The sequence below is a fragment of the Martes martes genome (genome assembly GCF_963455335.1).
Source record: "Martes martes genome assembly, chromosome: 11".
Taxonomy (NCBI): domain Eukaryota; kingdom Metazoa; phylum Chordata; class Mammalia; order Carnivora; family Mustelidae; genus Martes; species Martes martes.
Window position 1 is genome coordinate 76,402,057 of NC_137899.1, and position 21,663 is coordinate 76,423,719.

A 21,663-nucleotide genomic window follows, 5' to 3' on the forward strand; every position below is an offset into this window, starting at 1 on the left:
TGCTCTCTGAAACAGGTACCTTCTCTTTTTTCAAAATATAAAATAAAATTTGCATTTTCATACTGTTCCAACCTCATGACCATTACCCTTATTTTAATTTGTTGTGTTCTCTTGTCTACACTTGTCTTGTACCCTGTTCTCTTGCCACTGAACTAGGAGTTAGTTGCTGGTGTAAACAATCCGGGCAGATGTCAGCTTACACAGTGCCTTGCACTCAGGAGCTCCCTAGAAGTTTTTTATTGCTGAAGTACATTATTGCTTAACTGATCAAAACAGAAAAAAGCATGAGGGAATGGCCTACTATTTCCTTACTAATCAGAATCATTTTCTACTCTAACTGATGAGTGAAATCTTGAGCCCTCTTATCTACCAGTAAAACAGCCCAGCAAGAGTGTAAGTGAGGTAGTTCAGAGTTGAGAGCAAGCATTTCCATCCTGGCCCTCCCTCTAACCAATAGCATGGCCTTGGTCCATGAATCAAACATTCCAGTTGACTAAATCAACACCAAACTCCTTCTCCTAATTTTACATAAGATTAAGAAAAAAAAATGTCTGAAATTACTCCCACATTTGCTAACAAACTCCAAGTATGATTTTTATAGAAGTCTCAGGGTGACTGGGTGGCTCAATCAGTTAAGCACAGGACGTCAGCTGGGGTCATGATCTCAGGGGCCTGGGATTAAGCCCCACAGGACAGGCGGGAAGTCTGCTTCTCCCTCTCCTTTTGCCCCTTCCTCTGCTTGTGCACGTTCTCTTACTCTCTTTCCTCACAAATAAATAAATAAAATCTTATTAAAAAAAAAAAAAGAAGTCTCCTATATAGTTGACTGTAAGTACTACTGGTCAGGAAAAAGGTCAGTTCATATGGGTAGTTGACTGTCTCCTGCAATGGTATCACTCAATCTCCAATCATTCCATTGAAATACACTCAGTCAATAGCAGACAACTGTGTCACTCATCAAATTACAACCAGGTAATGACGCCAGCTGCTACCAGACCCACCTTAAAACCTTTTGAAGCAGCAAGATGGGCAGCCGTCCAGCCTTCTCTGTCAGCGTGGTTAATGAGGTCTGCAGGAACGACAGGCTTGGATGTGCCTTCAGGACTCTCTTCTCCTTGATCCAAGTCAAAGACACCTGACTCGGGTTCCTCTTCATGCAAAAAGTTTCTCCGAGCTGGTGCTCTATGGTACATAAGAAGCTTGAGGCCGTCCACATTACCAGCATCCACAACTGCGTGAACTGGTGTCCAGCCATCCTAAAGATAAAATGACCAGGAAGAAAAGGGTTGATTACAACATTAATGTTGAGAACAGTCTTATTTAAAGTTCACCTCTAAATGTTCTTGGGCATGAACCAGTGAGCAGGGAAAAGCAGGCATTCCAATCCTGAATATCACTGATGAGCTAAGTCAAGTTCTCAGACCTCTGTCAATTACCGTAATTCCCACTGCTATGACTCATGTTTGCTCTTCTGTAAGAATTTCCACTTAACGGTTAGCCCTTTGGAGTTTAATAGTACAAAAAGGAATGAACTTTAGCATAAAGATTTTTCAATATTTATATTCAAGTACAGTATTATTAGTAATGTACTAAATGAATGCGGCTATAAGCCAGTTTTTCATACAAGGCAGAGTCCTAACTGGTGATCTTAAAATTTTATGCCAGTGATTCCTGAAGGAAAAAATCTAGGTAATATGGAAAAGGTGGACATATAGGAAAAGCAAGGCCAATTTCACTTTATGAAATGTCTATGGACCTCTGCTGAGAGCTCTCTGATTGCGGCTGGAAACATAAATGCAAGCTTAGAAAATGTTCCAGCTAAAAGTACTGGGCCCATTCTCTAGAATGTTACTGTGAGGTCTTCATTATCCACTTAGCTTGTTGACAGAGTAAATTCAGACCTCTTTTCTAGGGCAGTGGTTCTCAAGGGTGGTCACCAGACCAGCAGCAGCAGCATCACCTGGGAATTTGCTGGAAATGAGAGTTGTTCAGCCTCCACCCAGACCAACTGAATGAAAAAAACTCTGGAGGGGAGGCCCAGCAATCTGTGCCCTCACCAGCCCTCCGGGGGATTCAGACGTTCAGAAGTCTGACAAGCACTTTTCTGGGGCAAACCTTTCCATCTCTCAAGGGTCTTCCTTCCACTCAGGTACCAGTCTTCATTACAGTTTTAAGACTTTCATAAAAGAACAGAATTATTTTGTTGATTTGTATTTTTTACTTTATTTTCCTTTTTGGCCAATTTTTTTTTCACAGGGTAGTTCATATTGCTATATGAAGTATCTTTAAGTGAACTAAAGCACACTTTTTAAGAAGAAATAACAGGGTAGAAGACAAGGAAAGATAGTAAGTGGTAACAGTGTACATTTAGAGGAGGTCTGATCATTTGCTAAAGCCGCCTCTTGATGAAGTGGGTTTTTGTCTGGTTCTGTACTTCACACCAGTAAAGTTGACTCGGCTAAGACAAGACCATGGCTAGGCAGTAAATGGAATACCTTAGAGTTCTCAGGCATACACTCCCGCTAGGCAAAGCATTTCACGGCTTAGACTTTGTTGGGCTTAGACTTCACTCGGGTAAGCCTTAATCAGGCACCAGAGTGAGTATAAGTGCTCCTGACCTTCCCTAGTCAAACCTCTTGACTTTTTCCTAATTTTTACATTACAAAGGCTGTGTAATCACTTCTGAAAAACTTTCAATTTTCTATTCCCCCTTTGATTTCTTATTAAAAATCATAAGAAATAATTATTCCCTTAAGTTCCTCTATCAAATATACCGTTTTCCTCTGTATTTTGGAGACTCTATTATTGCAATTTTGGTCAGTTCATCAACAAGTAGCTTCAGAGCACGGACTTCTGTGTTCTCTTACAGGATGTGACTTACATTTTTATCTTCATGCTGCACTACTTACTTTTCATTTAGTTTGGTAATGTGATTCATTCACTTTTTATATATAAGGTAGAATTTTATATTAAATATGTGGAATATCACAGATTTCTTAAACTGTATAAACTAAACAAGTAAGTATAACATTGGACTATTTTCTCAGATTCTCAAAAAATAAGTAAAAAGGATTTTTTTTTTTTAAAAAAAAGCTCTAGCAATAGGACTCAATGGAAAATGTTTATACTTGGCTTATATCCCTGGTTATAACATTAATTGTTGGTTCTCTTTTAGTAAATTATTTAAGAAAATCCACGATCTGATGCAGGTGCTATGGAAAAGAGCATGGAGTTTCCTCAAGATGTGAGATATATAATCTATTATATAATAGAATATTATTCAGCCATAAAAAAGAATGAAATGTTGCCATTTGCAACAACACGGATGGAGCTTGAGACTATAATGCTTAGTGAAGTCTATCCGTTAGAGAAAGACAAGAACATTATGATTTCACTCATAGGTGGAATTTATGAAAAAAAAAAAAAAAAAACAAGCAGAGGGAAAAAAGTTAAAGAGGCAGAAATCAAGAAACAGAGTCTTAATTAACAAATTGATGATTACCAGAGGTGGGGGGGTGGGGGGAGGATGGGTTAAATAGTCAATGGGGACTAAGGAGTACACTTGTCATTAAAAAAAAAAAAACCCAGAAAAGAAAACATAAATACAACAACAATCCAGTATCTTAAGGGTGACCTATAAAATAGAAAATGTGCCTTTTTATCCTGGGAAACTTTAAGGACGTTTCCTATGATGGAAGCATGAGCTTCCATCATGGTCCACACTTCACTGAGCTCAGGAATTACCTTATTTTTTGTTTTTGCAGCTTCCCAGAATAATAAAGGTGATGGAAGCTTCTTAACTCCTCCAGCCCAGAGAGGGAACCCTCTGAGAAATCTATGTCAGTGTGCACAGGGTTGATCCCCTGGGCTTCAAGTGTTTCACAACAGGTTGATGAAGACAAATTTGGGAGGGCTAATTGAGATGTTTTAATTCAAATGCATTTGCCAGAAGTGTTATCCAAGGACTCTTCCATGCATCAGACTCTAATTGTCTTCACTTTCAAAATCACTGACTTTATCTGTGCACCTTGTACAGGAAACATCAGAGCTGTGTGGGATGGAGTCAACAGCGATTTGGGGTCCACAGTGGATATCTGCATATAGTGCTTCCAGTTCTGGGGCAAATTAGACAATGACCCTGAAGTCTATGAGGTGCTACACAATCTTACAACAACAAACATCAGTCACAGGGGGAAGAGCGGGCACAGATAACTCTCCTCCGGCAATGAGCACTACCTTGTCACAAACATCTGAACATCTGTTCACTGCTTACAGTTCCCAGGCACCATACCAGCTATGTTATATAGATTACCTCAATTCACTTTAATACCCCTAACCATGGCTACTATTATTAGACTCATTTTGTAGAGGGGTCAACCAAGGCACAGAAAAGTAACATAATTTGCCTAAGCTCACACAGCTTTGTGAAGGGATGGTTTGAGCCTCACAAGTTTGATTTCAGAGCCTGATTTCTCAGCCATTATGCAGTAATTTTAGGTCACTGTTGACTGCCACTGCCACAACAGGGGGTCCTCCTGCAGCTCTTCTATAAAATAGACATTTTGAAAATATATCCAGAATTGGACAATTTACCACCATTTCTACCCCTCAACCTTGATCCAAACCACGATTACTTCTTCCCTGGATTAAAACAACAGATTCTTCTGGGTCTCCCTTGCAGTTGCTCTGCACCACCTGTATTTTATTCTCAAGCCTGCAGCCAAAGTGGCTCTCATAAAAATGAGTCAGTTCACGTCCTTGCTCTCTTCAAAACCATCCATCCAAAGGCCTTATTCCAAGTGCTCGCCATGGGCCATAAGACCTTCTGTGGCTGGCCTCTGGCCACACTGGCCTGCCTGAGGTGCCCTGAGGGTACCAGAGCTCTCCCACCTCCGGCCTGGCACACTGCTCCCCACATCTCTTCATGGCCCACACCCTGGCTTCTTTCAGGTCTTGGCCCAAATGTCACATTTTCAATGAAGACTTTCCCCACCAACTGAAGGAACTCCCCCAGCCCAGGCACTCCGATCTTTAAAACATCCAGCCACTATCTGTTTATTTACTTGCCTATGGTCACCCCTCCCGTCCCATGAGGATGTAAGATCCATGAGGACAGAACTGCTTGATTTGCTGCTGTCTCTCCTGTCCCAAGGACAGCTGGTGCTTAGGTAATACTTGTCGAATGATTCAAAACTTACACTTCTATTATCTCCCCTGATTCAGAAAATAGCCAGGCTGCAGGTACTCATTTTTCTCTTTTACAGATAAATAATTTGAGATTCAGAGGATAAAGGACTGGTTAGGCTAACGGACAAGGCTTTTCATAGCGGACACTCCAACAGAAGTCAGAGGTCAGACACTGTCTGTATTCGATAGCCTAAAAGCAAAGAAAAACAAAGCAACCTCTATTTAAATATATTTTGTTCTTCTAGCTACAGAGTAGGCAGACAGAGTAAATTATAGGACAAACCCCCCGAAAACTGGTACTTACTCTGGTTTTTACACTGCGGTCTGTTCCGGCTTCTAATAAGTGTTTGATACACTCTTTATTTCCATTTTTACAGGCCAGGTATAGAGGTGTCTGTCCTTCATCAGCAGCATGATTAATGTTGGCATCGTATGCAATTAATAATTCTACACACCTAAACACAAGATTACAATTAATCAGACTAAAACCGGTTTGATTTTGGAAGGACCTGACCCAGATATTAAATAAAGGAAATAATGTATAAAGCAATTCTGTATCTTTCTACATCAACTGTTTTTACTTATATATGTATCAACTACTGTGGGTCTTATTATATGGATACGGTTTTGTAGCAAGGCTAGAAGATACATTTTAATCACAAATTTAATTACGTCTATGAAAATTTAAGACAGCGGCATTGATCAAGTACTAAAACTTGGTTTTGGCTCTTTTCTGTAACCAACTTATAAACGTGAACATGGAGTCCTTGCAATGTATTTAACTAATTGGGATGAATGGCTGAACTGTGATATATATATATATATATATATATATATATATGTGACATACATATTATTTGTGGTTCAAAATAGCTTAAACCTTGAAAAAAGTCAGACTGCTGAGTCATTTTGAGATTTTTCACTTGAGAAAATAATTATAAATAGCTCAGACAGCAGGGCACCATGTGCCTCCACTATAAAAGGCAGCAGGGAGGCTGAGCAAAGGGCTGCCTTGGGGAGAGCAGACAGCAAAGGCTATCCTGTCTCCTGAAGGGGGGCTATTTACAAGGAAAAAGATGGCTAAGCAGAAACTCATTACTCTGAGAATCAAGGAGGAAAGAAACAGGTAAATTCAAGACTCTGCGGCATTTGTGCAAAGCGTTTGTAAAATGAGATGCAAATAAGTGGAGAAAAGTAGGTTAAATCATAATCAAATTAAGAAGCAATTTACAACATCTTCATTTTCTCACTTCAGGTATATGCTTTTTTTCCCCCTGACTTTTCTTGAAAACTTTTGGTTTATATATATTTAAAAAATAAGTTACATATTGATATGTGTTTATATCTCATATACATATAAACTAATCAACGCCCATGGTTCTTGCTTTTGGCAAAGCAACCCATGTTTGCATTCCTGGTACTCTAAGACTTTCCAAGTAAGTGGCACTACTCATTCCTGGGTAACAATAAATGTAAAAGCCTAGGCTTGATGAAGAAATCCCTTCTGGAGGATTCGGGACATAGGCACAATATCTATGGTCTTCAACAATACACTCACGAAGTCTGCAACAGACACACAGAAAAAAATAACGTACACTTTAAAGATGCATTTTGAATATTTAAAACTTGACAATTAGAATCAATAACATTAGTGTGAACCTTAAAACCCGTATTATAGGAATTATGAAATATGTTAAGAATATTTCTACCAGATAGCTAATATTAACAAGTCAGGAAACGACAGATGTTGGCAACGATGCAGAGAAAGGGGAACGCTCTTACACCATCGGTGGGAATGCAAGCTGGTGCAGCCACTCTGGGAAAAGTATGGAGGTTCCTCAAAAAGCTGAAAATAGAGCGACCCTAAGACCCAGCAATCGCACTAGGGATTTACCCCAAAGATACAAATGTGGCTGTTGTGGACGTTACAGCAGCAATGTCCACAACAGCCACATTGCCATCTGCAATAACGAGGGTAGAACTAGAGCGTATTATGCTGAATGAAATAAATCAACCAGAGAAAGACAATTATCATATGATCTCTCTCATATGTGAATTTTTTTTTCATACATGAAATATAAGAAACAAAACAGAGGATCATAGGGGAAGAAAGGAAAAAAATAAAACAAGACAACATCAGAGAGGGAGACAAACTATAAGAGACAGTTAATCATAGGAAACAAACTGAGGGTTGCTGGAGGGGATGTGGGGGGATGGGATAACTGGGTGATGGGTATTAAGGAGGGCATGTGATGTAATGAGCACTGGGTGTTACATAAGACTGATGAATCACTGAACTCTACATCTGAAACTCTTAATACATCATATGTTAATTAACTGAATTTAAAGTTTAAAAAACTTAAAAAAAAAAAAAGGACGTTTCTATCAGGATAGTTAGATAAACAGCTTGCATTCCCTACAGGACATTTCAGCACAGGAAGAGAAAGCAGCTTAGTGGCATTTTATTTTATTAAACCATGACTCTTAATTTGAAAAAGCCATGTCTGTGTTCAACAGACTTGGGAGGCTCCTGAAGAAATCACTGTTAAACTTACACATATTTCAGTTGGTAGGTTCCTTAGGGTTTGTGCTCTAATTACTTTTAGTATGAAAAGTTTCTGCTTCAATTTTTTAAGATGATAAAACAAGGTGAATATACTGGGATTTAATACTGAATGAAGTGCCACTTGGAAGTTAAGATTCTCATAATTGATCTAATTCTAGAATTTATTTTTAATGCCATCACAAGTAAAAAAGCTTTCTTGTGTTGGGGAGGGTTAACAGTGAATTACAGTCTTTAATAGTGTATGTATCACTGCATATATGCTGATAGACAATAAATCGATTTTCTTCAGAAGCAAGTTCATTCATGTGAGGTCGACACACAACCCATTTCTCTTCTTCACGGTCCTCATACACAACTATCTCCCTTTAAAGAAGAAGAGCAAATTCAGGATCCTACTTCTCATTTATTTATTTATTTATTTATTTTTAAAGATTTTATTTACTTATTTGTCAGAGAGAGAGAGAGAGAGAGAGCGAGCGCAGAAGCAGGTAGAGCGGCAGGCAGAGGCAGAGAGAGAAGCAGGCTCCCTGCCAAGCAAGGAGCCTGATGCAGGACTTGATCCTAGGACCTAGGATCATGACCTGAGCCGAAGGCAGCGGCTTAACCCACTGAGCCACTCAGGTGTCCCCCTACTTCTCATTTAAATCTTCAAATATATTTAGTGAATTTATTTGACAGTGGATTTTAAGCACTAGCTTACACATTCAGCCAGAACTGAAATATGTGTGCAGATTATACAGACTCTTTTCACTGGGGGGGAAAGGAAGAATTCAGAGCACCACTTACTTGAAATGTCCCTGAGCAGCTGCAGCACACAAGGGTGTGAAGCCATTTTTATCAGCAGCATTGACTTGGGCTTCTGCATTCAGCAGCAATCTCACACAGTCTGTGGATTTTAATAGAAAGCCATTTAAATTCCCCATTTAGAGTTATGGTGAGCCAAATTCTAAACAAGCTCTACAAAGATGCTAAACCCAAAGGACCTCGCCCGTGCACAGTCCACCTGACAATTCTGGCATGGTGGATATGAGACCCCGCAGGCTATTTACAGAGAAAGTAGACTCTTTTCCAGAAGATGCTAACGCCCCAGACTCACCAACTAGGTAAGACGTTGGGGTGAGTGTGTGTTACTTTGGGAAGAGTTGCTGATGAGAGAAAAGATTGTTCTATATCAGAAAATGTTTTACCAGATTTTTCTACCAGTCTATACCAGGAGATAATGTTACTGGGGAGAGAACAAAATCTACTTGCCAAATTGAAATACCATTCCTTGTATTTAGAGAGTTAAATTCTTACTTTGTGATAATTAACCTTTGAAACACTTCCATGTGATGGTCATCCAACACATAATTCCATACGTAAGGTAAACCCACACAAAGTCACCTGACTCTGGCATAAAATCACCTAGGACTCGGGTTCCTCATGCTATTTACTAGATTTAATTTCTCGACATTAAAGAAAATTCCCACAGGGCTTTTGAAGTAAAGAAGAATCCAAAAGTACTTTTAAAATCATGAGCTATCTTCTTAGCTCCCTGGATTCTTCCAATTAGCCCACCTGAACACAGTGAAACTCCGAAAACTTCTCCAAAATACTCAACAATCATGCAGCTTATATGAGCAATGCTATTTGATTCTGGATTTGCAGGCAAATTAACTTTTTCTGTACAACCATATGTTTTAGCAAATTTGACCACAAGACTTGAGAAACAAGAATAATTCCCAGACTTCATCAATATGTCATTTATAGCTATACAACTCTTCAGTTCTCTTAAAAAAATCCAACTAACTATAAATTGTTCCAATGACAGAACAGTTCCAGACCCATGACCTTCTCTAACTCCTAAAACTTGCCCTCACTGTAGCATGTGTTAAGCCTTGTCACTTTGACTTTCACACACAGGTATTCTAACAGACAAATTAGAGCTATTTTGTCCTGACTAAAGTGATTATAGATGGAAGGCTTTCTTCTAAAATGTGCTTCATAGTACTAGACCCCAAATTTTGACATACACAATACATATCATTGTGCATAAAACAAAGATCACTTTTTGCCAGCTGCAATAAAATCTATTTTAAAAAGAGATTTTTATTTATTTGAGAGTGAGGGAGTGAGCATGGGAGGACAGGCAGAGGGAAAGGGGAAAGGGAGAGAATCTCGGGCAGACCCTGTGTTGAGCGTGGAGCCCAATGTGGGGTTGATCTCACAACCCTCAGATCATGACCTGAGGGGAAATCAAGAGTCGGTTGCTCAACAGACTGAGCCACCCAGGTGCCCCTGAAATTTTACATTTTTACAAAACTACAGTTTGGATTTTTTTTTGAAACAATATTTACAAAATCGTTAAATCATGCAAAAAAAAAAAATTATCCACTACTACCTGTAAGAGAAAATCAAAACCAAAAGAACCTTTTGCTCATGGCAATGGTTACCAGTGCTTTTGCTCCCCATCCTTTTGCAAAAGGTAAGATCTTGCCATCTTTACCTGTATGTCCATTCTTAGCAGCAGAATACAAGGCAGAATGGCCATCTTCACAGGAGTAATTAATGTCCAGTCCTTCTTCATTAAGCAGCATTGATAATAAAGTGACATTTCCCTGGGCAGCAGCTTGCTGAAGAAGGGTGGGCCTGCCAGCCAGGGGGGCAGGACCACCACTCATTAGCAAAGGGGTTAGGGAGGGTGACCAGCCTGTGGGTTAAAGTGACCCGAGTTAGAGTAGGAGCAAGGACAAGAGACAGATATTACCCACTTGTTTCTGAATTACACACACACACACACACACACACACACACACACGCACAGACATATGAATACGTATCCTTAGAGGATTATGTGGTTTCTAACATTATCAATCTGTTAATATTTACTTAGCACAAACCTGTACTGTTATTTCAATCTTGTATCTGCTAATTAAATTAACATACACGGTGACATATTATTTTTAGTTGTCAGTCTTACACATATAAATGTTAAAGTAGTGGTTGGTTTTAGGAAACTAAGATGGCTATCTCATTTTAAAAGTTCAAATTCCACTTCAAGGTTTCAAAACAATTTGAATTTTAAAATTATGTATATATTTCCTCAATTTCAATATCAATCTAAAAAGTGAACTGACATCTTTAGGTATAGAAATAATTGTAAGAAATAGAGATTTTCTTTTTTCAACCATGTTTCCAAGGTATTTAACTAAAAATTTATACAGATCACTAAGAGGGATCAAATATTGCCAAGAAATCTATTTACGTTCCTTGAATTCCCTTATTTGGGGAAAAAATAATGAAGGGACCCAAGTGCTAGTCATACCAAGAGTTAAAAGAAACACAACATATATAATTGAATCTAGAATACTGTATACCAGCACAAATATGCAAGACACGATTCTGAAGACTTTGTCATCTGGCCATCTTTACAACTTGTGTACCAGAAACTTTTACTAGCCAACAAAACAAGACACTCTACCATATAGTTTTAATAAGAATCATAAGAGTTATCATAGTTAGATATTTCTCATCAGTATTTAGCAGCTTTAGAAGAGAATCTGTTAAGTGTGTGAAGTCGGCTGCATATAGCATGGAAAATTTTCTGAATTCTTCCTTGGTCAAAAGGCTGTAAAAACAGTAAAGTAAAAATGTTTATTTAACGTGATATATAGGTATTTTATGTGTTTTAGATACAATTAACTTTCAAAATAAGTCATTGTACTTTCTTCCTTTTGAAGCCCCAAATACCTCAAAGTAATCCCGGTGTATACGGAGGGGCCTATGTGCACATATTCACTCCTCAGGGTACACTTTCTGCATAAACCCAGTAACATTCTCTGTAGTGGGACACAACAGATGATCTTTTATGTTTCCTCCACCTTGGTATCAGGATAATATTCTACATATATGGGTATTACATTAATACGTAATAAATTTGTATAATTGAGACCTGAATTACTTTAACAAATATTAAAATCAAAAGATTTCTTGGTATTTTAAAAATTATTTGTGAAAAAATGCAGTTTATACATATAAAACTGGTCTGTTTATTAAAAGCTGGATATTACATCTTCATAATTAATCATTTGGGTCCATGAATAATTTATTGTTTTTACCCTGTTAGACTGCAATGACAAACAAAATTCAAATGCTCATAAAATTAAATATTTATCTAAGCTTAATGGTATTTCCCCATTGATATTCATTAGCTCTTCTTACAAAAGTAGTATTTTTACTTCATACTTACAAGAAGGCTCCTCTCTGGTACATTTTACCTTTTGTATTTTCTTAAAAACAAACAAAAAAACAAGCCCACAAAAATTAAATCAGTACTTATTAGAAATGGATGATAAACAGAGAAATTATAAACACCAAGGTATGACACCTTGACTGCAAAGCAAACACAAAAGTAACATGAAGGCATTGCAAGGTGGTCCTCTGTGGAACAGAAGGGAGTGTGGCTCACAACTCAGTTTCTTCCCTTGAGCTCCTGGTGCGCTCTCTCCCAACCCTTCTCCCTCCTCCACCCCCACTGTCCTTCCTGCTACCCCCACCTTCTCTAGCTCCTCCAAACAGTCTTTGTTATTGATATCCTAGAAAGAATATCAACACCTATATATCGAATGGTTTGCTCTTCTTTTAGATTTTGTCTTCATTTTTTTTTTCCAATGCAATTCTAGGCTTTGGGTGACAATTTAAATACAGATATATTTCTAAATGCCTTCTACGGAAACTTCGGATATAGTATGCTGGGAAACTCTATTGTTAATGCTAAGCTATCTGAAAGAGAAAATATTTATTCAAAATTTTCTCAATCTTTAGACCACTCAAGAATCAGTTTTCTGTCATACAAAACAACAGAGGAATATACATGAATATTTTTTTTTATTTTCTAAGAGGCGTGGAATATATTTTTAAAAGGAAAAATGCTTTATAAATACCAAGTATTCTTAAAGTTTAAATAAAACTTTTATCCCCACTATCATTTCCAATAGCTTAAGTTATTTAAATGAATCCTTCCATCCATATGGGATAAAATAAAACTTTGCCATGGGCCATTTGAAATTCCCAACAATGATAAAAACGGTAATATTTATTGACTGCTTAGGTAATGACAGAACAGACCTGCATCATACAGCTACTTTAATGAGGTTAGAAAAAGGTCATTCAGCTTGGCAGCGTCATATGCAAACATTAGTAAAGGTGAGCATCTTGCAGAACATGCGGTGGGTGACCAAGGGAACAGAACATGCAATGCAAGAGGGAACAGAAGTTGAGAACAGCTTCTGGCATCAGCTTCAGAGTGTGGAGAAGGTTAATGTCATAGCTCAAATAGGTCTCATTTCCAGATTTAGACTTTAATCCAATCTTACAGGGAGGATCTTTTTTTTAAAAATAAATGTTTAAAGAAAAAAATGTCTGAACCAAATTAAATAAAATGTACCAAACCACTACCACCCCCCCCCAAAAAAAACCCCAAACCAAAAACAAACCAGAAACAAATTTCCAAGGGTATGAAAACTCAGCTGCGTAGGGTGATTTCTGATTTAGACGTCTATTCATTTAACAGTTAAAATGCATTCATTGGATAAGTTCAGGAGGAACAAGAAATTTTAATTCATTTAGAATTTAAAATGCTATTTAAAAATTTAACATTTGGCCATAAAAACTGCTAATAGAGAAATTTACAACATAATTCATTAAAGTGGTATCTTCTGTCATTGCAATTCTCTTCAGGAGTGCTTTAGCTAAATCATAATTGTCACAGATATAAGCAGATATAGAAACTCAGAATCTGAGAATTTTAAAGATAGGGGATCTAGTGATTCTCCAGGAAGGGAGAGGTAGTGTACTGCTGTTTGAAAAATTCAACAGGCAAATTTAATATATCTTTCTGGTCTGAAACTTTTTTTTTTTTTTTGGTTCAATGATTTCATTTTTAGATGAAAAAGCTAATGGCTCAGAACAAATGGGCTCTTTAGGGTGATACCAGAAAGAGGCAGAAGTGGACTAACCCTGCCTTCTTCTTAGGCTCAGTCCAGAGCTTTCCTCCTCACTGAATTTGGAACAGACATCTATCTACCAAGGATTTGGCAGATGTGCTCTGTCCTCATGCCCTGCTCCTACCAACCACAATGGCATTAGTGGCTATTTAGAAGATTAATAACCTTCCATGAGCTTATGATCTGGAGAGGCCCAAGTTCACCCAGGCACAGATAGGTTAAGAAGCAAGACGGAAGGAACTCTGGTGCTTCCTGGCTGCAAGGGGCATGGCGGCAAACATCGGGGCAACCCAAATGAAAAGCAGTTGAAATCCTGTATCTCATTTGGAAAAGTTAGGCTGACCTGCAACCACAGTTGATTTAATCACCCTTCTTATGTTACTGTAATAATTTTTTTATTCCCCAGACTAGATGCTCAGGGAAAGCTTGTTGAATGACTGACTATTCCTCCCCATAACCAAGTAATTTAGAAACTTATCATCCCACTGGGTAATTCTGGAATCCTGAGATGATTTTGGCCAAACTGCAAAATCAGAGAACAGAAAATGAGGTACCAGTTTCACTTATCTTCACTGGCTGCTGCTACTTTGGTTCCATCATTTATCCTCTTTTGCTCTCTAGACACAAGCAAAGGGCATTTTTCAGAAGGATCATAGCGTCTTTATCCAAAATTCCACTCTATCCTAGCTAGGTCATTCTGGCGAATATATAACAGCCTAGGAATTCTCTTGTCTACCGAGTTTAAGATCCTGCTGACAAAATGTTCCTCAGTTATGGACGCTGATTTTAAAGCTTTTCCACTGAAACCAAGACACTTGAGGCTGAACCTCGGAGCACAGTCACGACTGAGGCAATAATTGGCAAAGCATCACAGTCCAAAGCAAAGATGGTTTTATAGTTTATTTAAAAGCTGACAAGGGGTGCCTGGGTGGCTCAGTCGTTGGGCGTCCGCCTTGAGCTCAGGTCACGATCCCAGGGTCCTGGGGTCCCCGCATCCAGCTGCCTGCTAGCGGGAAGCCTGTTTCTCCCTCTCCCACTCCTCCTGCTTGTGTTCTCTCTCTCCCTGTGTCTCTGTCCAATAAATAAATAAAAATCTTTAAAAAATAAAATAAAATAAAACCTGACAAAATTTATATATCCCAGCAAGTGTTTTCCGTTTTACAGTTTGTGCCTTTATGTCAAAAGCACTGTTGCAGCTCCCAAGGGTTTTGGAATCTCTGCTTTGAGACGGCCCTCAGACCTTACCGTACATTCTCTGGTTCTCCTGAATGGCAGCAAAAATTCCTACTTTGAATGTGGATTTAGCTCTGGAAAACAGCTACCATCATTCTTATGCCATGGGAAGGGCTGTTCAGCTCAGTGATACCGTTTTGAATTAAAAATATGGAAGGCTGAACACTGTAAAGACATCACAAAGTACTAATAGTGACATCAATTCTAAAGCAAATTTTCGAAAATGCTTTAAGCAACAATATCAATGAAGCAAGAGTATCACCTCTATTTATTCATCACTCATGCTGCTCTAAGTGCAAGACCAAGCTCTTTGCACGTTAGGGTAGTTAGTCCTAACAGCCACCCTACCTCATATGAGAAGCATAAACTCCACATGAGGAATGAGAAAATTTGCTCAGTCCGAAAGAATCACCAAAACACACAGCCATAAACTGCAGGGGCTAGATTCCAGCGCAGGTCTCACTGACAGCAAAGGCCATCCTGTTTCCAATTCCCAATTATGTACCAAAATACGAATAGCAGCCTCTCAATGAGCATAATTTCAAGGAACAGTTTATAATTAGGTAAGTAAATGCTGGCATATTGCTCTCATTACCTGACAATTAGCAAGAACAGTGCTCCCTATTTTTCTCATTCCCACTCCCCACACTCTTGAGTTTTAAATATAAATAACATTACTCAACCCTTCACTTAATTCTTAAAGTTCCCTCTCATTAGAACCCATGGTCTCTGGTAGCCACTAAGACTCGATGCTAAGAGAGACTGCTGTCGAGTTTCAACATATCTTTGACACTCTAACATTATTTTCGAGCCACATTTGCTCAGGGAAGAACTAATCCAGTCATGTCAATAAAAAGTGATGTTTTCTCTAGCACTGCATAACAAAAGGGAAAAACCCAGTTCTTTATCAACTCCTTCCTTTAAGAGTCAGGTACTTCACAAAGCACATCTGCAGTGAAAACCTTCCCCACTATACCTACACGCGATGTTATCCATCTGTGCTCAGGGGCTGGAAGACAACTGCTGGGGACGGAATAAACAGCCTTTAAAATAAACTTAGAACAGAGACTTAAAATTTATGTTCTCTATTTTTGAGGTTGAAAAGAATACCAAGCCCCTACTAAAACTTAGAACATACCAATTACGGAGCAAATCTCATCAATTTGACAATTCGAGGTAGACTGAAGCATTCATAACCACTTGAAAGGATTTTTTAACGTTCTCTCTGAAGGGACAGAACCGAGCACAGATTGTCTGGTGACGACCCCCTAATACTGAAGCCTCGTGAGATAAATATTTAATAAGAAGGAACAGTCTTTCTTCCCATGGAAATGCTTTAGTGTCTCTAAATTAATGGTCTCCATGTGCTCCAAACCACTACTTTCAGGTTATTTTAAAAAAGAAAGCACTTAGCATCAAGAAACCACAATTCATGTAGCAAGATGAATCACCATACCCTGGAGCCATTAAAGAAAAATACAAGAAAAAAAAAAAAGAGAGAGAGAGAGAGAGAGGGAGGAAAGAGATAAGAAATAGGGAAAAAAGTATCAAATAAAAAAAAAAAAGTTCCAAGGCAATGTGAAGGAAATTAAGGCAAGTGAGAAGACAGGCCACATTCTTCAAAAAAGGGTATAATATTTCAATCCCTTTACCTGATGCTGTTACCAGGAGGCTGTCTGAGGCACCTGTTCTACAAGATGAGGCACTAACAGGGTTTATGGAAGAGCAAAAGGCAATGGTGGTGGGAATGACAAGGGGACTTTCTGAACATGCAGGTTGGCTCGGTCCAGGGGTTTCAGCAGGCCAGGCACCCACCTGAGACGTGGCCAGGGCTGAAACGCCACAGCCTGCCGGTGCCACAGTTAAATCTATGGATGGTTTTGGTGGCAGCTGAGGGGAAGATGATTTAGGGAGATTCTCCTCATTTATTACCCTGTTCCCCTGTGGCAAAGTGGAAGGAGGCGAAGCCATAGTTTTGTTATCAACTTTGGCCCCCGCGCTGGAGGCCCTGCTGCTATCCATCATAACCTTGAGTTGGGGGTGTGGTGGAGAAGGAGTCTGGGAGAGCCCTGGCTTTTTTGGAGGGATAGGAGGAGGGTTTCCTCTGTCAACTCGCGCTACGCCAGGAGTCTTTAAACTGGTCCGACCGACCGGAGGGCAGGTGCCAACGTCCCCTGTAGGGGGCGCCCCAGGCCTCGGGGGCGCTCCTGCGGGAGGGCTCGTAAATCTTGACAGTGCTTGGGTCACAGTATTCCGAGCTAGCTGTTTGGCCACTAGGCTGTCACGACTCGTCGGAGAGACATCTCTGGATGGAGGACTTTGGGTAGTATTTCCATTTTGGTCTGGGTCATTAGCATTGCCCTGAAATCGAAATCTAGCTGCTTGGATTCGAGGGTTTAGACCTGGATGCAAAGCTGCATTGGCACACGGTGAGTGTAAACTGTGCCCAGGTGCTGCCTGTGAGTGGCTCTGGGGAGCTATGCCTGGCGTTTGCACGGTGGGAGGGGCAGTGCTATTGGGAAGTTGGGGGGTGCTACTCGGCGAGCCAGCGCTTGGTCCGTTCTCCTCAATTTTGCTTGCACTTGGAGGTGGGACAGTAGGCAGAGAGGAGACAATCAAGTCACCGTGGGAAGCCTGCCTGTCGATACCTGGTCTGCCCAGTGCGGCACTGGGGCACACATTTCCTTTTGTGTTGGCGGAAACTAGGGGGCTCCCTGTGGGAGGCTTCACAGGCACAGTCAAAGGCAACTTCTTCATGTGGTCAATGCTTTCTATTGCTGGGTCAGTCTGGCAAGCAACAGACCTTGTCACAGGTCCTTCTGTCCCCACAGATATGGACACCAAACGCCTATCTTTCGTCTTTCGCGGGAGAGAGAGGCTTGGTTTGCTGTCATTTCCCCTTTTCAGCTGCTCAATCATTTTCTTCATCTTGTCGATCTCCTCTTTGAGGTCAGTGGTGTGCGCTTCTTCGCGGTGCAGTTTAGCACGAAGCTGTTCCCGTTCCGTGTCAAACTCAGAGAGCTGTTTCTCCATCTGAGCTTCCATTTCTGTGCTCCTTCGTTTCTCGGCGGAGAGCTCCTCTTCTAATGCACCTGTCTTCTTCTTTTCCTCTTCCAGTCTGGCCAGCACGTCTTCGAGCTTCTGGGCCTCGTCTAGGACTTTGCCCGAGAGCTGTTTGCACTCCTTGACCAGCATCAGGACCACGTGCTTGTTCTTGCCGCGCTCCTCCTCCAGGCGGGCCGCCAGCTGCTTGTGCTCTTGCTCAAGGCCCTGCAGCTGAAGCTTCTCCATCTCCAGCTGAAAGAAATCCACAGGACAGCTCTGAGTAACACGCAGAGAATCCTTTCAGCCAAAGAAGGGCTTCTTGAGGGATTTTTATTTATTGTGTTAACAGCTATGTGATTTGGGTTAGCTGAAGGGCCACATTTCTAAAATTGTTGTGACAGGAAAGATAATATTTTAGATACTCATTAAATGAGAAAATAGGTATAAATGGCTTAGTGAAAACCATCTAAGTCACAGCAATAGAGAATTTTTAAAAACCTATTAAACTACAGAAAATGAATGGGAACCTGATACTTCAGAACACAACACAGAGTTCAGAAAGTTCCGTTTTTGTAAAAGTAGAACTCTGTAAGGGAGCTGATGTTCTTTTTTTTTTTTTTAGGTTTAATGCCTTAAGGTTGTTAATGAATCTCTGAGGTACAGTATAAGGAAAAGTGCTGAAAACAGGACTTCAGTTAAATTCTAAGCTTCTGTATTTGCTGTGTTACTTAACTTTAACTTCAAGCTTCTTATCACAGGTTGCTATAGAAATCATACAAAATCATATCTGAATCATATTTTACTAGAACTCTGATCTTCACTGATACTGATCAGTGAACCCAAAGTCCAACCCCATCTCCTCCAATCCTACTTGCTTGCTGAGCTCTCACGACATTGGCCTCCCTGGTTCCTGCACAGTGTCCTGCCTCAGGGTCGTTGGCTTTCCCGTTCTCTCTGCCCAGAGTTCCACCACACACCTTCATGCAGGGCTCCTAGGCTAAGCAGTTCATGCGCTGCACAAGGAAGACCAGCTGGAGAGGTGAGTGGGAGCCCAAACCCAGCCCTGTCTCCTCACTTCACTCCTCACATGCCCAGGCATGGGGTTGCATCTGCCTGGAAAGAAGGGCACCTTTCCCTTCACAAAAAGACCCTGACTGCTCACCAAGCCATAGGCCATTAGGATTTATGCTTTCCAAAGAAACATTTTTCTAGGTGATCAATGCAGAGGAGCTTTTTAAAAAAAAACTCTGTATCTCCAGGTGGGGTTTTCAAATATGCACAAAACCACCCAAAGCACCAAAGTCTCACTTCTTTTCCTCCAGGCCTCTGCTCAGCTGCTACCTTAACCAAGGCCTCCTTCCCACTGTCCTGTGGAAAACAGTGGTCCCTCCCAGCCCTGTACTGGTAACCCTTTGCTTAGCACCTACCTGCCCCCACTGGAGTGTGACTCCATGAAGGCAGGGACTAGATCTTCTTTTCTGCTGTTCCCAAGACCTAGAATAGTACCTGGCACCCAGTAATTATTGACTGGATGAATGAAATTAATGCAGTTCACAGAAACAACGAACTTCTGCACACTGATGGCCTTTCTGGGTACCTATGAGATGCCCTACTGTAACATGTTTATACAGGTTTCTCACTTCTTTCTAGAGGAGCACCTACTGCTATGAGATACTCATGAAGGACAAATGAGGGAGGCCCACATGCTTCACCTTCCCACCTAGAGAAGCATTCCACTGGCAGTCCACCCAAGGGCCTTATGATTCAGAAAGGTTAAAGTAGATCTACCTGATAAAGACAGGACTCCCCCCACTGACCACCACCTAGATGTTAAATATTTTTTCCCACATTTCTAAATATACTCTCATAAGATCCAGTAATTATTTAAGTCAGTAAGTCAGTTTTTAGTCATCAGTAACAGAGGAAGGAGATGCTCAGATGATCCATCAGTTGTGAGAATGTGCTCCTGTTCCTCACCCTGCTGAGAAAATCCATTACCTTCACAGTCAGTCACGAAACCAAAAGGACAGAATGGCTCATTAGAATCAGAGATATTATTCATTTACTCTAGGATGCTTCCTGCCTTGAAAAAGTTGAATGGCATTGCATGGGTCCTATAAATAAGTGATCAGGAATACAGATAATTCCCCAAGAATAATTAGTGACAACTGTTTATACACATACACTCTATTCTACTATATGCAATTTTAGGGGTGACTTCATAAATAGATTAGGTAAGATGTAGGAAAAAATACTGTTATCATATAACTATATTTATATGCATATTTCAGTCATCTAGATGCCTCACAGAAAATTTCACTTCTAAATAGTCAAAAGACATTTAACTCTTCTAAATGCATCAAATAGTAAGTTTCTGCAGAAGGCATACGCAAAGTTAGAACTATTAAGAAAATTTTAAATTTTGTATTCACCACTGCCCCAAATTCTTATAGCCATGTTGGAAAAAGCCAAAGTAGGTAAATTTTCAGTTTATTTTAAAAATATGAGTTCCATAATTTACCTTGGAAGCCAGAAAAAAAAATGTTTTGTGGAACTTTTAGGGCTATCTTCATTTTACATAACAACTAACTAGAGGCCAAATGAGTGATCTCACACAGTAACGTCATCTACTGAATCATGGAACTACATCTACATCTACAACATCATGGAACTCCAGGTTCCACTTGTCTCAAGCTTTTCTCACCACATCATATATCTTGCCCACATTATTTCTTCTCTAGGGGTCATCACACTTTATTTTTGAAATGACTTATATCTCATACTTGAGAATCAAACTGAAGAAAGACTTCTAACAGGAGATCAACTCAACAAATCTCACATTATTTATACAGAAAACTGCAGTACTATAAAAGCACCCACTATTCTTTTGCATCTTTGTTCTTCCATCACTCAGACCTTGTAAGTCCTATCTCAGATGAACATATTTTTAAATCTTACCATAGACAGTGGAACTCAAAGGAAGCCACCTAAAACATGCACCTACACACACAGTGAGTTCGGAGCCCCAGTCATTTATCACTCTCCCTTTGTTTAGCCCCCTCTACCATTTACACTTCAGGGAATATTTAAACTTCTGCCACTCCTCCCAAAACATCACCCAATTACCACTCAACTAATTCTCAGTCTACCCTAATTTTCTTTTATCAAGAAAATTCACTCCTTCTACATCCCATCTCCTCCCTTAAGCTTTTTTTTTTTTAAATAACCATACCAATCTCTATTTCCCTCCCTTCAATGTGAGAGAGGAAGATTTCTATCTGCTCAAGGTCAGGCTTCAACAGTTAACTTCCCTCTCTCCTGTCACTTGAGACTTGCTCCATCAGTTATCACACTGCTCTTTATAAATAATAAACATGTAGGACAGTATAAAGTGGTCTGAAGTCTACATAACTGAGTCCAAAATGGAGAGAGAACAGGGAAGAAAAATATATTAACAGATAAAATAGTCAAAAAATTCACAGATTTGGTAAAAAAACAAAAACAAAAACAAAAACAAATCTAGAAAGTTCAGCAATCTTAAAGCAGAATATATCTATAATATATCTATATTACAAAAAAATCATACCTAAGTACATCATACTAAAACTGCTGAAAACAAGGATAAGAAATAATCTTGAAAGCAGCCAA

General features: G+C 39.7%; 1 protein-coding gene across 1 annotated transcript in view; it reads right to left on the reverse strand.

The window, feature by feature from the left end:
• Positions 1 to 21,663, reverse strand: part of CTTNBP2 (cortactin binding protein 2) — a 148,894-nt gene that overhangs the window by 59,363 nt on the left and 67,868 nt on the right. The window contains exons 4-8 of the mRNA XM_080818366.1: positions 16,623 to 18,267; positions 10,239 to 10,442; positions 8,540 to 8,639; positions 5,492 to 5,642; positions 1,002 to 1,256 (exon numbers count right to left, since the gene is read on the reverse strand). Of these exons, the coding sequence (XP_080674492.1) occupies positions 1,002 to 1,256; positions 5,492 to 5,642; positions 8,540 to 8,639; positions 10,239 to 10,442; positions 16,623 to 18,267 (2,355 nt within the window). The remainder of the gene's footprint in view (positions 1 to 1,001; positions 1,257 to 5,491; positions 5,643 to 8,539; positions 8,640 to 10,238; positions 10,443 to 16,622; positions 18,268 to 21,663) is intronic.